Source organism: Manis pentadactyla, chromosome 9, assembly GCF_030020395.1.
Source record: "Manis pentadactyla isolate mManPen7 chromosome 9, mManPen7.hap1, whole genome shotgun sequence".
Lineage (NCBI taxonomy): Eukaryota > Metazoa > Chordata > Mammalia > Pholidota > Manidae > Manis > Manis pentadactyla.
The window spans coordinates 61654259-61671831 of NC_080027.1; the positions used below are offsets into that span (position 1 = coordinate 61654259).

At 36.2% G+C, this 17573-nt stretch overlaps 1 protein-coding gene across 1 annotated transcript; it reads right to left on the bottom strand.

Moving 5' to 3' along the window:
• Positions 1-4665: 4665 nt before the first annotated feature.
• On the bottom strand, positions 4666-11941 carry SVIP (small VCP interacting protein). The gene is made up of 4 exons (XM_036932729.2): positions 11759-11941; positions 9673-9723; positions 9049-9162; positions 4666-6686 (listed from the first exon to the last, which is right to left on the bottom strand). The coding sequence occupies exons 1-4, from the start codon at positions 11810-11812 to the stop codon at positions 6672-6674; spliced, it is 234 nt and encodes a 77-aa protein (XP_036788624.1). The 5' UTR covers positions 11813-11941; the 3' UTR covers positions 4666-6671.
• Positions 11942-17573: the final 5632 nt, after the last annotated feature.

Consider the following 17573-nt stretch of genomic DNA (forward strand, 5'->3'; position numbering starts at 1 on the left):
CTTTCCCTGAGAGTTCTAGGAAGAGTCAAATTGTGTGATTACTTGGTATTTCTTTACTTTGGGCAGCTGAGTGGTGGTGGTGTTTATTCTCCTTAGGGGAAAATCTAGATTTTATCACAGGTAGTCCCTTAAGTGGTACCATGCATAAGAAAAGTATAGGCAGAGTTAATTTGTCACTTCCTGATTTTTTCAACAACAAAATCCACTTTTCTTGCTCCACAGAGTAAGGAGGAAGTATCTCAAAACATTGCATGACCGATTTAGTCAAAGTATATACAACCTGCTAACTGGGAAGTTTTTTAACAACAGGCATGGTATAGTCTGGTGGTACTAGAAGTGGTGATAATCATTCAGAAAAAAAAAAAGTTTTTGCCGGAGTCCTGCTCCAGCGAGTCCAGGAGTCCCTGAAGGATGGACGACGTCAGTGACTGACTGAAATGAATGAGGACCCAGACACTAGCAAAAGCTGAGCCTGGCCTTTAATGAAAAGTAGCAGCTTGTGTTTATACTCTTTGATTACATAAAGTACAGTACAGGCATTGTTCATTTATTTGACATATAGCAAGGTTACATGAGTTTGGAAAATGAGATTAAATCATTTGCTCTTGGTCCTAGTTACTGTGGTCAGAAAATCTTGTAAAGGTTAGGCAGGTGCCAGACTCTTGGTTTCTTTACAGATGACTAAAGTTCACTATTCTATTATTTTTATGTAGGGCCTTCATTCTTTCATAGCTATCCTCCCATTCTTCTCTCTGGTAGGAAAGAAAGAGGCTCTCTCTAAAATGACACAATGACTTTTTGGCAGGCAGGGAGAAATTTTATAAACTGTGCCTCAGACCCATTTTCAGTAGGACTTACAATGGAGGTTTTTCTGATCTGGAGTTCGGTAATACCCTGTTCTCATTTGTTTTATAGTTTGCCAGGTTGTTCTTTGGCGGGCTAGCCAAAGAATATCATTTGTTCTCTGTACCCACCTGTTGCCATTAATCATTGAATATGTTATTTGGAGGCCACGTAGGGGCGGGGGAAGGAACCTTGACCCAGGTAAATTTCCATATCCTTTTTCCCATAAACTTGGGTCCAGTACTCATGGGGTCTCACTTTTCCATCATTGGGGGTAGTCACAAGGACAGTAGTTTTTTCCAATTTCCAATAGGGCCAGTATCTAAAATTTTCAGGGAGAATTGGATATGGCCTCTTCCCTGAAGGGGCAGCTTGACTTAAAACTGAAATAAGCAAATTTATTAGGAGGGACATTTCGAGCAGGAGGGATATCAGGGTTGCTCCTCTAGCAAGGCCACTGGGCAGTCCCTTCCATCCGACTGCCCAGACTGTGTCATCAGGCTGGCGGTTCGGACCGGCTCCCAACAAGTTTTGTAAGAATTAAAACCACCTTGAAACAGTGAATAACTATAACTTTTAGATGTATACATTGAATGATTAGATTTTTTAAATTACCAAATTAACATTAACACTGAATTTGTATAGTAACTGGCAATAACATTTTCATCAAACCTTTATCCTGTGCTTAATTTTTCCCATAAACATATTTATAGCTTTAATAATTAATCTCATTAACTTGATTAAAAAATAAGTTTAGGTTAACAGAAATACTATTATTTTCATGTACTTTATTAGTTTTCTATTGCTGATGTAGCAAATTACCGGAAACATGGTGTCTTAACAACACAAATTTATTGTGTTACAGTTCTGTAGGTCAGAAGTTTCCGATGGACTTGAGGCAGGCTAGAAAAGGAAGCAGAGGCACTCAGGTTCTCAGGGTTCAAAACAAAAAGTACAAAACAATAGGATGCTTGCTGATGGGGGGACATATTAAACAAAGTCTTGTGGTCTGCCTACCAGGTCAGTTTCCTCTTAAGAGGAAACATTTTTTTTCCCCTTACCAGGTATGTGCAACCCAATCTATTAGGCAGATTACCTACCTCCACATCCATAAATATTCACCCCATAGTTAATCAGACCCTTTTCAAAAATCCAAACCTAGCCACTCCAGTGCTGCTCACTGCTCGAGCCTGCCCGCACTCTGTTGAATGTGTACTTTTCCTTTAAGAAGCTGTTGCTTGCACCTGCTCAACCTGCTCATGAATTCTTTCTGATCAGAGTCAAGAGCCCTCTCCAGGGTTGAGGTCTCACCTACTGTGCAGGGAGACCTCCCCACACTGAATTTCCCTACAACAGTCTCACTGGGCTAAAATCAACATGTCAGCAGGGCTGTCTAAACAGAGTCTAGGAGAGAATCTGTTTCTTTGCCTTTTCTACCTTCTAGATGCTGCCTGATTTTCTTGGCCCAGGTCCCCTTCCTCTGTCTTCAAAGCCAGCAATCAAGTACCTAAATGATGCTTGTTTCTTTATATCTCTTTGCCTGACTACAGACTGCGAAAGCTCTCTGCTTTTAAGGTTCCGTGTGACTAGATTTACTTTGGGCAGCCTACATAATCTAATCTAATCTCCCCATTTTAAGGTAATTAACTGAATCACTTCTGCAAAATACTATTTGCCATGTAATGTAACATATTCCCAGGTTCCAGGGATTGCTACTATTCTTTGGAGGAGGCATTATTCTTTCTACCTATACTACACCTACGATGATCTTTTAAGTGTTGTTAATGTTACAATTGATCACCATTGACATTAGGAGCTAGCTGCTAGCTGAATGGCATGAAGCAAGGTTATGGAAAAATGAGATCATTCTCAGAAGAAAATGATCAAATGTAGATGGCTTACTCATTGACTCCTTAGTGAAAATTACTACTTCCTTTTTTCAAAATTAGATTGGCTATTAAAATCTATTTTCATATAAATTTTAGGATCATTTTGTTAATTTCTTAGCAAAAGCTTGCTGGGATTTTGCATTGAATTGATCAATCAATTTCAGAACACAATCTTGACATACTGAGCCTTCTAATCCATGAACATGTGATGTCTCACCATTTTGATCTTTTTTTTCCCTTTGTTTTATAGCTTTTAGTTCAGATGTTTTACTTTTGTTCTAGTATTTTTTTCTATGTGATGACATGATTGAAATTTTCTTAATTTTCAGACTGCTCATTACTTGTGTATTGTAATTGACTTTTTCATATACTGATTTGTCTGCAATCTTACTAAACTCATTAATTCCACAAGTTTTTATGTACTTTTTTCAACAGATGAGATGCTTGGTATTTTTTAAACCTTTTGTAAGTATGTCTGTTACTTATAACCTATCTAAGAAATGCAGAATGAGAAAAGGGCACTGCAGGAGTTAGAGTAAGGAGTTTCTCCTTGACTTCTGACTTATGTAATAAAATAGATTTCAGAGGAATAGCATAGAGCTAGTTTGTATGGAAAACTATTTCCATTTGAGATAAGTTTGAAGTATTTGAAAAAAATAGCTCAACCTTGTTTTTTAACTCAAAACTCAAGTCAAGTATGGTACCATAAAAATAAACAATGCAATTCAGGACATAATAAAAGTATCATATCTGGGTCAATTAATTTATGAATATTCAGTTCTTTGTCCATCATAATACTCAGAGGCAGTGTTTGTAACAAACACACCTGGAAGAGGGATAACAGGATAATAAAAAGCCATAAGAGAAATTTGAAGTATTTGAGTTGTTTGGACACAAACTTCTCTATCAAACCAAAATTTTTCCAAATCTGCTATATACACAAATGCTTTGTGTCTGTGCCTTTTAAGAAAATCAAAGAAAATGGCCATAGTACATTTGAATCAACTTAAATCACATATAGTAGTCATGGGAATTTTGAGATGCTTGTTTGGAAATGTTAAAGGAATACACATTAAACGTCAACACAGATAGGCATGCATATCTACCTACCTACTACTCATCTATTTATGCAGATATTATTCGGATCTAAAACTGGTGAGTTACTTTTCCTTCTAAGGGGTAGCATAATTCTTATCAAGTTGATTGTTGAAGGAGAAAAGGAGAATTCAAATCTTATGTCAGTTCCCCTGGGATACCAAGGATGATAGCTAGAACCTTTATTATGATAGCATTTCTCTCAGAAAACCAGAGACTAATATCATTTCTCCTTTAGAGCATAGCAAAAGAATAATGCTTACTTATAAATTTAAGGATTGTATGCACACACCGAAGAGCCTTTAGCTCTGTTCCTGTTAATCCAAAATTGATGAAAACATCCAGAGGTTTTTCTAACCACTCATCTAAATTCTAATTATTTAAGATGCAGTGAAGATAAAATTTTGTTAAACAGAGACGGTCAAAGCCAACTGTTATATAGGAAAAAATATGTATTTATTATCCCTATAAGACAATACAGAATCTATAACAAACCACATGTGGGATTATTACATTCTAAATACAATCAAAATATATAGATGTTTTTAAAAACATGCAAGTTAACAAAGGGGCTGTGTAATAATATACAACATTTCTGTTACCAGTTGTATTAAGTCTGATTAGAATAAAGAAACACTGAGTTAAGCATTATACATCACAACATGAGAGTTACATGTACACATTTTACTGTTTCAGTTATATTTTAGTAATTTGGTTTGGGGGCTTTGGTGACATATTAAACATCATAATGTTTTCCTATTTAAAATATGAAGTATGGGAAATTGGCTCCAAGGTTTTCATCAGGAATTGATTTATAACTTTATGACACTGCTGTCTGGATATATCTATATTAATCTATAAATATAGGTATCTATAAATATAGATATATAGCTCTATTTCGTAGTCACTTACTGGTTTCCTATATCCCTAGTTTCCCTTTTTCTCTTACCCCTTCTAGTATTGTTCTTGACATTTGAGCATCACCCCTTAGCCCATGCAACCCATGTGATTTTGGAGAAAATTGATCACAGCCATGCAGGTAAGTTATAGTGGACTGGAGCAGCATATCCTACTGTTCCCAAAAGGCAATACTCCAGCTTATCATTCATGATTCAGTAGTAACTTAGCATGGTATTTGGATATGAAATTGCTATTAGAAAGAGGACATTATCCTCTGGATATAAACCTTTGCTTACACCAACCCAAGTTGTAATTTAAGATGTGGTACAGATAAAACTCTTCTACATTAAAACATAAAGGATTTATACAGTTCAAGAATGGTATGCTCTGGTTCTATGTCCACTCAACTATTAATGATCCTGTTTTCCTTTCTGCCTTGGAAAAATTAATCATGTTGATTATGTCAAAAATTTTATTTTTAAAATACATTTCAATGATCTCACTATCCTTTATAAACAAAATACCACATACTTTCATAAGGATGAAAAAAATTGATCCTAATTCTACGTCTTGCCTGGATATTCATAGAATAGTTCATGCCATAATAAAGTAATTTTCCAACAAGTAGTTGAGAGACCTGTATTATAGTTCAAACTCTTTAAAACTAATATATACAATATATTGCAATATAACACAAGTCTTATGGGAGGGATAGAGAAGATAGTGGCTCAGTTTTGCTTCTGTTAAATAAATAAGCTGGTCTATTTAACTTACAGTCCCTATTGGCACTTAATATCTGCACATTCTCATTTGGGGCTCAGATTGTGGCCTTGTCATTTTAAAGAATTAGCAACCAAATTAAAATATATAGCAATTCTTCTATTTTAACTTACATACTAAAAAAAAAACAAAACCCTCAAAAAACAAAAATGCTATAAAACTCATGTTACTAATGAACAAAAAGCTAAATAGTTTATGACTATGCATCAAATAGAATTACCTAATATGTTTATACCTTTTTAAATATAGTACCTCTGTGTTTTTTTCTTTCATATATTTATACGGGTTGGTAATTTCCATCTGCATAAACCTTCTGGTATTCTTTAAAAAATACAAAAGAAAATACCTATGAAATTTGGACAGATTACCATTCAGAATAACCCTCCAGATTCTTAGTTTAACTAGTTACTATAAAGATCTTTAACAGAGCCAAATCTGATATTGTACAATAGAACATCACTGCCCTCTGATGGTACTACTAATATATAATTTTAAATTCAGCAAGCAAAAATAAACTTTATTGTAAAACACAGAAAGTTGATTTTATAAGCTACAGACATAGAAAATAAATTAGAAATTCAACATTTTCTAAACATTCATTACTTAGTAAGTTATAAAAATTTACAGTGTTCCTTCACATAAGCCCTTCAAGTGATTTTTCAGTGTTTTCCCTGATGATCAGTTTAAAGGCACTAAGTCGCTAAGTTTAAGCAAGTCTTCATATATAATGAAATAAAGAGCTAAAAGGCTAAGTAGCAAACTATAAATAGCTAGATCTTTTATAAAGGAGGGAAAATACAATTGCAAACTTTATTACTTGAGACATATACAGCATTTTTACATGCAATGTAAATATATATATACATATACATATATATATATTTTCACTATTTAGGTCCATGTTTAACTGCTAAAAAAATGACAAATCACCCACTACCAACAGAAGAGCAATTTAGGAAAATAGCATTTAATGAAACGCCTGGCCATTTTCTAAGTTTGAATATCAAAAGCATTTTCAACATTTCAATATTGAAAAAGCACTACATGTAAGGGCACTAAAATTACAAAGCCTGAATCATCATTTATTCAGAGAAGTTATACGGAGGGCAACCACTTGATTGCAGAGATGTTATTGGCAGTAGACTCTTCCACTCGTGTTACACTTTATGAAACTGTCCACTTTAGAAAAGATAAAAATATACAGAGAAAAGTAAATTTTACTTAGTCATGTAGCAATATTCTAGTAAGCAAGCAGGTAAAGAGAGGATTATGGGCTATACAAATGCAAAATTACTTGCAGCAACAATCAGTAAAATTTTACATTATAGTCAGAAGTCTAAAATAAGATACATGATGGCTCAAAATCATAAAGAAGTAAAACAAAGTATCTGGGCAGATTAATGGGTAGCTAGGTTCCAAATATCTAGTGGTCAGTAAAGGAAAAACAAAACACAAAACAGAACAATGAAACTATGAAATAAAAATAAATGAATTCTTGTTTGAGACAGGGAGCCAGAAAAGGAAGAACGTATTAAATTAATGGTTTGGCAAAATCTTTCCCTTGCTTGACTTGAGAAACCCTTCCATTTGTTGTTCTGTTTAATCAAGTTTATTAAATCTACAATAGGTTCTGGAAGAGCCACTGAGATAGTACCAGAGTTATTTTGCCAGTCTTTTGAGTAGTATTTTCCAAGTACATCCAAGGAATATTACTGGACGTTATATGTTTAAAAATCTGTATTTAAATAAATTTTGAAAATTAAGGGTTAATCTAGTAAACTTGTTTTTATTTACTTCAGGATTCTTAGAGCTTGAATATCATGCCTTTTTTTATTCTTCAAGAAAAGAATTCAATATATAATAAATAATTTAGTATACAGTTTAGAGAAGTTTTTACCATGGGATTCTATTTTCCATAATAAATCTCTCAGGACAAGTGTTAAAAACACTAGAGCAGTGTATCTCAATCTGGTCTGATATTAGATTACCTTGAGGAGCTTAAAAAGTCCAGACAGCTTAAGCCCCATTATCAGAGATTCTGACTGGTATAAAGTGGTATCCAAGGGTCAGCCTTTTTTGAAAGTTCCTCATGAGACTCTTAACGTGCAGCCAGGGTTGAGAGCCATAGCACTAGAGGTCTGCCCCTTCTCCTGTACTGATGTTAGTTGTCTGATGCTATCACCACAGAAACTTCTTAAAATAAGGCTGCCTCTCCAAGAGACAGTGAGTACTACCAATACAATTATCCTGGCAAGAGAAGAGCTAGTCAGGGGATGAATATGTAAAAAAGCATGAAGACAGGGAAAGGACATGATTTCTTCATACTAAGGGGTCTGGTTAGGAAGAATCTAGCTATATATACTACAGGACACTCCAGGTCAGCCTGCAGAACAGGCCTGACAGCAGCCCTTCAAGAACTCTAGGCTGAGGTAGTGGAGGATTAAAGTATTTTCTGCCTTGTATTTGCCCATCTGTTATCCCTAAGCCTTCAACATTTTATTTTGAACTTCACTGCATGCTGTTGATGAACTATACAGGTGGTCAAGGGAAGGATCACGTTCCTTAAAGAACCTGTGTTAGTTGTAGAAGCGATTAGGAATAGTCCAAGGGAAAACAACACAGTGGGCAACAGTAGTGGTTCATGAGACTGGCTCCTAAATTCCCTGTCCCACAAGTTAGTTAGTTTTATATATATATACACTTTTGAGAATAAACACCAAAGTGAATTGAAAAGACAGTGAATCAGCTGAACTGCTCATAAATAACTGACAAGTTAAATATAAATAAGTGAAATTCAGGAGATTGTCCTTTTTACAAATATACTTACTTGAGAGATCTATTTCCTTTAAAAATGAACCAAAGGATAAAATCTTAATATCTGAACTTTTATTTCCCTGAGCTTTAACATGTAAAATAAAACCTTTACAGTCCTGTAGACTATAAAGATCCTCAAGTTCAGGAAACTTAGCTTGTCCATCATTATTCTGCTAGTGTCAAAAGCTGTAATTGCTATGTTGAGAGGTGCAATAGGTCACACACACCCCTGTACACCCCATTGTCCAAACTAACATTCAGATAACTAAGATAATGAGTGACAGTGGAAAGTTCAAAAATCTCTCAAATCATTTGGAGCAAAAATGTAGGTTATACAGAAATAATTTGTAGTGTAACCCAATTAGTAAGATCGATATATAAATGGAGATTAGAAACAATGTCTGTCAAAATGGCAGCAAATTTGGGGGACTTTTTTGTATTTTTTATTGCTTAAGTTTTATACACATTTAAGATTAGTATTAATTATGTAAGTAAGTGTTAAGATAATCATGAAAAATCTATTCTCATTTTGGGAAAAAGAAAGCAAATCTATTCCAATGAATAATGGAATGTCCAAATAAACTGACACTTCTTCCAGTCTACATTATTCATGTTTTTTAATTAATTCAAATTTCCCGATAATCCACTTGAAATTCCTGAATAGACTGCTATTTAGGGTTTTAAAAATTCCAGGTAAATTAAAACTTAAGTAAATTTTAATACTTACTCTCAGTCCACCTTCTGGTGGGGGGCCAGATGTAGCAATTTGTTTTTCTATTTTTTCTTTTTTCTTTCTCTTTTCTTCCACAGACCGAACATCCAAAATGCCCCGAGATGCAGCCTTTAAGAAATTTGTTAAGGGGTACAAAAAAACAAAAAAATTCAGTTTCCAGTGTCCAGGGTGCTTGTGTTTTTTTCCTTTTTAGGTTTTTCTTTGGAGCTGGGGTGTTGGTTCTATTTTTGGTAACAAAGAATTACACTATTTCTACAACAGCTTTACAGAAAACATACAAGATATTATCATTTCCTTATTAGGTGTTTCCCCTGTAAACTTACTTCACATCTGTCATTGTTTAATGAGGCAGTCGTTTTATCCCAAGGAACAATGTTAGTTAGTAAAGGAGTGTCTCACATTTCAGAAGACCTCTGTATAGTAATTTTCACTCATTAAATGACATAAATGCATTAATGTAATTTATAAAAACAAATCATTTTGAAAAATAACTATCTTTAACATAAATTTATAGGATATCAGAAAACATTTTCATTAGAAAATAGTACTAGTAATAGACATCTGTTGAAAAGAAAGTACAACTTATCTATGTAGGTAAAATTTTATTTCCACTCTCACCTCCTTCTGTCTTCTCTCTGCAGCCTCTGCAAGCTTTGCTCTTTTCTCTTCCTAAGGAAAATGTTTAAAAAATATGTTTTAAAGTAAACCAGATATTATCATGGATAATTTATACACCCATATCTTGTAGATAATATGACAGTTTATGAAAGTATTTAATACTGGCCCAAAATGTCCCACTAAGACTGCCACTGTTTACAACATTTATAAAATATTTAACTTTCTGAATTTCATTCTCCTAATCAATATGATTTCAAATAAGCATATAAGACATATAAATATATATCATATATATTATGTCATAAATATATGTGTATATATATGTGTGTGTGTGTGTATGTGTATATATATATATATATATTTTCAGGTTGGCCTATAAAATAATCTGTTGCTGGCTTTTTTTTTTAAAGGGCTTACAAGCTAGTCAGGGCAATTCATAAAGAGAATGACATCTAATAACACAAGGAGTAAAATACATGGCTTGGTACTGCCTGTTAAAAAGGAGTTGTAAGCTGGTACTTTCAGAAAACTTCATGAATGAAGTGGGCTAATCTCACTGTGCAGGATAGGAAGGACTGGAAGAAATTTATGAGAGGCACTGTTCCATGTTGGCAAACAGTGAACATTAATTTTCTACATGACATATTACTATTATAAATTATATATAAATATGTAAGACAGTAGTAGCATTCTCTTGGAAGTTGTGTTAATAATTCCTTCTTTTCCACACCACAATACATATACTCATTCATTCATTGGACAAATATTGAGCAACTATTATGCCTCAGGAACTTTTCTAGGGGCTGAGGATACATAAGTGAAAAAAAAACTGTTTCCAGCCATATGGAACTTTTAATCAAGTAAATACATGTCTGTCAGATAGTAGTTACTGCTTTGGGAAAATACAGAATATGGTGCACAACAAACGAAAGGATGGGTGGGTAGTATAGCGGGGGATCTATTTAGGGTCGTCAAGAAAAGCCTCAAAGATAAAGTGACACTTAAGTAGTAAGTCATGTGGTTATCTGAGGGGATGGTGGTTGGGCTTAACAAATGCTGGCAGATTTGTATGTTATCAACTGCCAAATAAACAAAATGAACATTTAAAAGCAACAGGAGATAGACAGGTAAACCTTCCCATATCAACTCTCAGATCATTTTTAGTACCTAAAATCAAGTGGCTGAAGAGCTAATGTACTTCCCTATACAACTCATTTCCTTTAACGACTTTTTAGCTAGCTAGAAGAGAGCAATTTAGGTTTTCTGTTATCAACTCCCTGTAAGGACTATTAACATTAAAAACAAAAGCTCCAAAAAGTATAAATGTACTATACCACAAAACGCCTACTTAAGTCTGAATTTCAGATACCCAATTTCTAGTATAAGCATGGTCCAAATTTTGCATGGGGCAATTTTATTTTTAAAATGTATTCTTTGTAAATGAAAATTGAAATTTAACTGCGTGCCCTGTTGCTAAAGGTACCAAACAACGTCAGAAATTATAAACTCTGTTCTACATAAAATACTTTTTTTAAAAAAGCAAAAACTTGAGATAAATACTAAAGGGAAATCATTAATACAGTATCCAACAAAGCACAAGAGTATTAGGGACTTTACTGAGCACCTTCTTTAAACAGCTGGTGGAGACACAGGAAAATGCTCTCTTGGAACATTAAACAACTGGGTTCACGGAGAGAGGAATTTCTGCACCCTCGCCCCATCTACTGCATCGTCAAGATTGGCCCACACACCGCACCGTCTGCGCACGCCTGCGTCCTACGAACTCCCAGTTTGCCCAACTCAGAGAAAGGTAAAATGTCCCTAGAGCCGCCTTCGGACCCTTTCTTTTGAAATAGAAGCGGAGAGACCGACACAGAGGCGGCGGCTTAGGTCCCGCTGGCAAGACCCTAAGGTCCCACACGGCTTCGCCACCAGAGTCCCCATCGGTGGGCTCCCTGGCCCGCGCCACAGCATCCGACCGCCCGCGGTGCCCGCAGGGTGGGGCCCCCGGACGCGCCCCTCCGGAGAACAGGTGCGCGCGGCGCGGGAGGGCGGTCACGGGGCCCGAGGACGCGGCCTTACTCACCAGGTCCGGCGAGGGAGGGGCGGACCCCCCCGGACAGGGAAAACACAGCCCCATCGAGATAGCCGCTGGGGGTCCCCTACGGGGCCCGCGCCAGACCAGGCAGTGTGAACTGGGCGGTCAGAGCGGCGTCCAGGTCTGTGGCGCTCTGCCCGCCCCAACCCCGGCCCGCGGCTCGGCTCCGCCCCGCCCCCGCGCCCCGCCCCGCCCTCCTGCTTGAACGACCCGCCTCCTCGCGACTCCGCCCCGACCCTGAAGCTCGCCCCCTCCCGCCAGAGCAATGCCCCACCCAACTCGCGGCTCCACCCAACCCAGCCCCGCCCGGCGAGTGACAGGCGAACAGGGCCTCGGTGCCAGGAAACGTTTATGCTGTGCTCAGCAACCAAGGTTGGAAAGCTTGGTTATGCTCTCCAAAGCCCTTCGTGATTCCGTTGCCTGGCCATTTATAAATGAGTGACACGACTCTGGATAATTTGTACTACCTCTTTTGCGAGATAGCAAATTGCAAGTTGACCTACCTCAGCACCCGTTTCTGCCCTCTGACTGACTGTGGGTACTACTCCAGTTGAGAAGGTAGAATATGAAATCCATCACTATACTTCAGAATACAGCCTCGTGAACGCGGCATTAGTTGAGATTCCCACTGGTTACGAGTATTTTGGATTCATTTATCCCTCCAAGAGTAGTAATTTTGATCTTCAGAAATGTTTTTAGTGCTTTTCAAATATTAATTGGCAAATAATTCAAATATTAATTGCTAAATCAGCATCTACAGTTTACCTAGATGCTCACTAGATGCTAATTTAGCAAGTCAGGTGGAACCTGAGATTCATTTCTAGTAAACTCCCATGCAACCCTCAAATTCCTGGTCTCCACAAAGCCGCTTCCGTTTCCTTTCTTTCATTTGTTATTAGTTCTTGCTTGTTGGAAAAATCTTCAAACATTACAAAAGATAGGATAGAGAGTGACAGTTAACTGTTAACATTTTAATGTATGTTCCTCCAGGCTAATTGATTTATTGATGTAATATTTACATATAATGTCCTGCACCCATTTTACAGTTTGCTGAGTTTTAGCAAATGTATACATCCGTGTACTTGAAGATATAGAATATTTCCATCACCCGAAAAAGTCTCCTGGTCTCATTACCAATTTGAATTAATTCTTCTAATTCCATCATCTCTTTTCATCTGTGTCTCTGTTGACTTTATTTCCCCTGACCGTGTTACAATTTTCTGCATCTTGTCATGCCTACTAATTTTGACTGGACACTAGACAGTGGACATTGATGATAGACAAAAAGTAAATAGATCTGACCTTGTTGACTTTCTCTCTGTGCACATACAGCTTAGCATTCAGCAGACTCAGTGCAAGTCATATGCAGATTTACAGAGTAATTTGAATAGTTCCTTACTTTTTGGAATTCTTTACCCTAGACTCCCTGAATTCTTCTCTTTGTTTCTCAACTCAGGAAAACTGCTGTGTTCTGCTTGTGATCCTCTTCCCTGCATCAAAATCTGGACTGCTCCTCCAAGCAGTTAAAACATTTATTTTAAGGATCACACCCCTTGGTTTACTTTTGCTTAATTTCTGAAAAGCATTGTTACTTAATATTTCCTCCTGTTTTCTAGTTGCTTACCATGGGAAAGTAAATCTGGTACTTCCATTATGCCCTGAAGCAGAATTCCCTGTACTACTTCACTTTAATTTTATTTTGGAGATGGCAGATCAGTCACTGAGTAATGTTCCTATTAATTCAATAGTTGTAATTCTTTAACTTAGAAAATAATTGTGATAATTCCATTTACATGTTAAAAATTACTTATGTAATTAAGCAAGAATTTTTACAGGGACAGATATAATTCATTTCATACATGAAAGTAAATTTTAATTTGGTAATCAAATTTTACCTTAAATGAAAATTTTAATTGCCTTGTAGCTTATTTACAGTGTCACCACATAACATAGGCTTTAGTTATATTAAAACTTCTTTCCTAGTGCTGTTTAAAGATTTCAAACATTTTGTTTCAATACAAGTCACATAAATGAACAGCAGAGGAAATTTTCTCCCCCTATTATTAAAGTATAATTCTAAATATTTAAATGTCATAAATCTTTTTGTAAAAATTTAAACATGAGTGTATCATTTTCAGAGGCCTGTGTTTATTTGTTATTATTTCTTGAAAAAGAAATCTCAAATTTACCACAAGAATAATATGGCAGTGCAATATGGTATTTAATCAAATTACAGATGCTGTGGCTTGTATGTTATGTTTCCACTGTTTATTTTGCTGAGATGGCTGAGTATTGCCTTTATTTTTCAAATGAAGTCAGATCATGAAATGGCACTTGATGTTAGAAATCTTCACATTTTGGTCTGGCATGATTTATTCCACACAGACTCCAGGTTTATGTCCACTAGAAGGAGATTAAAATAGACAAAGAAATTCAAGTAAAAAATATAAAAAGAAAGTATATACAAGCTCTAAATTATCTGGGAAAGGTTTCAGGGGAAGAAACCTTCCTTATACAAAACGAATCGTAGAAGAGCTAGAAATGCTAAATTAAAGCAAGGCCCCACTCAGAAAGAGGCCTTGAACAGATTTGAAAAGCACTGTTATCAAATAAATCACATCTAGGGATAAATGTGGTATAAAACTTTTTTTTTGGTTAGTCAGGCAACAAACACTACAAGCAGGGAGAATTTGTAGAAGCTGAAAATAACAGTTTGGAAAAAGGGTCAAAGTGATTTCTAAATTTAATGGATGTGACAGAGATCCACAGGGATTTTCTTTTCCAAGTTTATGGTCCTGATTGACTGAGAAAGCAAATTATATGCATTTGTTAGAGTCTTTTCTCGGTCTCTTAAGTTTTAAGTCTTGAAATGACTCAAAATGAAGTGAGCAACAAGACAAGTGAGAGCAAATGGAAAGATTGTATATTTCTGTATTGGCAGGAATTTAACCTTAAAATAATATTTCAGGATAATTTTAATATCCATGACTAAAATAATGCTATAATTAGGAGAGAACTTTTGTTATAGAGATTTTACATAGACAAAAATCAAAACAAAATTATTTTTTCAAACTTCTTTTCACCTCTGTTCCACCCTCACAAGGCATCCTCTGTTCTACTGGGCACAACCCATATATCAATAAAGTACTTATAGGTATGGACTTCATTTTCATCCCAAACCATCTAAGTTATACAAATACTTATTATATTTGTCCCCAAAGCCAAAGATCAATTTAAACAGAAGGAAAATGAGAAAAGGGTATCAGTAGGGATGCTGCTTATAACAAAAGAATTTACAAAAAATAGAAGAAAAAGTTAATCTGGGAAGTTGAAAGCAGCATGATTCTGTGTGGTCTGGTTTTACTGCTAGTCTTAAATTCATTACTACTTTGCAACAAGATTTGTAGAGAATTCTAAGTAACAGTTATGTTCATTTGTAACAATTTGATACGGCTTTGACATTTTGACTGTATGTTATAAAATAATAAGTCCATGATGGTTTGGAAGTTAAACCAAACCAAATCAAACAAAATTGGTCTTTGAGCACATTGGAGAGACACTGAGAGCTTGTGCTTAAATAGGAGATCTTTTAAGTCTTGGCCAATATATAGAAGAAACACTAGAATAGGGTTTCCCCTAGTACTTCCTTGCTATTATCACTCTGGTGAGTGGTGAAGACCCTTGGAGCATAGTGTGTACTTTGGACCTTTGAGGCTCCTGATGTTTTTTCTTGGGAGAAACACATATATTTCTCTTTTACGGATATGAGAACTTTTATAACTGGTTTATACTGTCAAAAGAAAATAGCTGAATGTTCTGGAGACAATTCAGATTATTTGTATTAAGGAGAATGAATACTGAATACCAGGTTGTGCTCAGGCTTTTCTTATATTGTACTTTTTATTTTGTATATTTTTATTTATTTGTGAGCTATTACAGTTGTCTCTGAAAGCTCAAGTGAGTTGGTGGGATGACTGATGTATAGAACAGTTCTAGAGACATTTCCATAAAAGACATCTGGCAGCTCAAGAAAGAAAAGGAAACGTTTTAACTGAAAGCCCTAAATGGTTTGGTGTTGAGGGACAAGTCACAAAGAGAGGAAATCAATGGCACAAAATATTTGAGCTGGCAAAGGGACAGAAAGATTAATCAAACCACCTGTGAAGAAATGATTTCAAGAGTTATAGGGCTCAGATGTGGTGGCAATTGCCATACCCTATAGAAAGGTGGTATCAGGAATCACTGTTCCCTTCTCCCCCCATATCTTACATTATTTTGGATGTGGTGTCATTTTTATTGAGGAATTTATTAAGGAATTTATTTATTCCTTTATTAAGGAATAAGTGTACAGATGTAAAATATGGTGTGTAGGTATATCTCATGCATATCAGAAAGGCCATGATTATGGGAGTGGAATTACAAACACTGGCCCATCTGCAAAGGAGGAGCTTTGTAATACTGAAGACAGTCCAATAACTCTGTAAAGGTGAGGATGCTGGGTTTGTAGGTGGCAATGCCTAAGCTCCCTTGACTGTGCAAAAATGAAAGGAAAACAAAGCTAACAGGCTGTAGTACCTCTTATAATATGCATTTACTCCAGAATTCAGGAAGTGGGGTGAATTACAGGAGGAGGATCATCAGTCTGGAAGGGAAAGGAAGGTACTTTCTTCCACACTAGCAACACTTCAGTTCTCTTCAGAGCAACAAGGAAGCCAATTCAATTGTTTACCCACCTAAGCATGCTTGCAGCTAGGTGGCCAGGCCTAAGTTTTGACCAAAGAAATAGTAAGTAGTGGTTTCCAGTCTGACATGTAGAGGACTTGGAAATCATCATACCTATTCTCACAACAAGAAACAAGCTGAGCAAACTAAAATCAACAACTCTTCTTAGCTTCTTCAGAGAACTGAGGTCACAGGGCAAAACTGAGGTCACTGTGCTGAAAACTGGAAAGACAAATGATGCTGCTGAAGGCAGTCCTGGTAGGAACACTTAAACATTGGATGAACTGCTGAGACTCAACAGAGACTAGTTTGAAAGTCAAAAACTCAGGGTAGATGGTGATATCTTAGGGAAGCCCTCATATTGCCTTGAGTTTTACATCTGTGAGCCCCACCAGGTCTCACTGTGAAGGTCAAGATAAACCTGCTTTTGCTTCTAGCCATGGGAGGGGAAAAGCAACCATTCTGAAATACCCTTTGTATGCCCTCAAAGGAAACTAGTTTAACAGAACTTAACCAACTTGGGTTTTATCAAACCCTAACTGACCTGGGGCAAGGGAAACTCCCAACTCCGGTCTGCTATAGTCTTCCTGTCTCACTTAAGGGGGAGGGTAGCTTAGAAGTAGTTGGAAAGTTACATCCCAAGGACACAGACTCACTAAAAGACTGAGACATAACCATAGGACTATAGTATATTTCTCTTGCCTCACAACTTACCATCACATCAATAGGGCTCCTATATAACATCAGGGGAGTCCAATTTAGAGACCTGAAAACCTCAGAGCCTATTTAAGAAAGAATCTCTAGGGGAACCCAAACACAAGAAGTGAAACAAAAGTAAGAACGTAGAGTAAATTTTTACTTCTGACACCACAGCTACAGTAAACAGAAAACACAGCCTGAATCCTAGACAGAAAATCATAAAACCTCACATTAAATGTTTATCTATTCAGTTTCTATTACTCAATACATTATGTCTGGCTCTCAACAAAAAATTATAATAAGCTAAAAAGGAAAAAAAAACATTCTTAAGACACAAAGCAAGCATCAGATCCAGACCAAACTAAAATGCAAAAAGACAGAA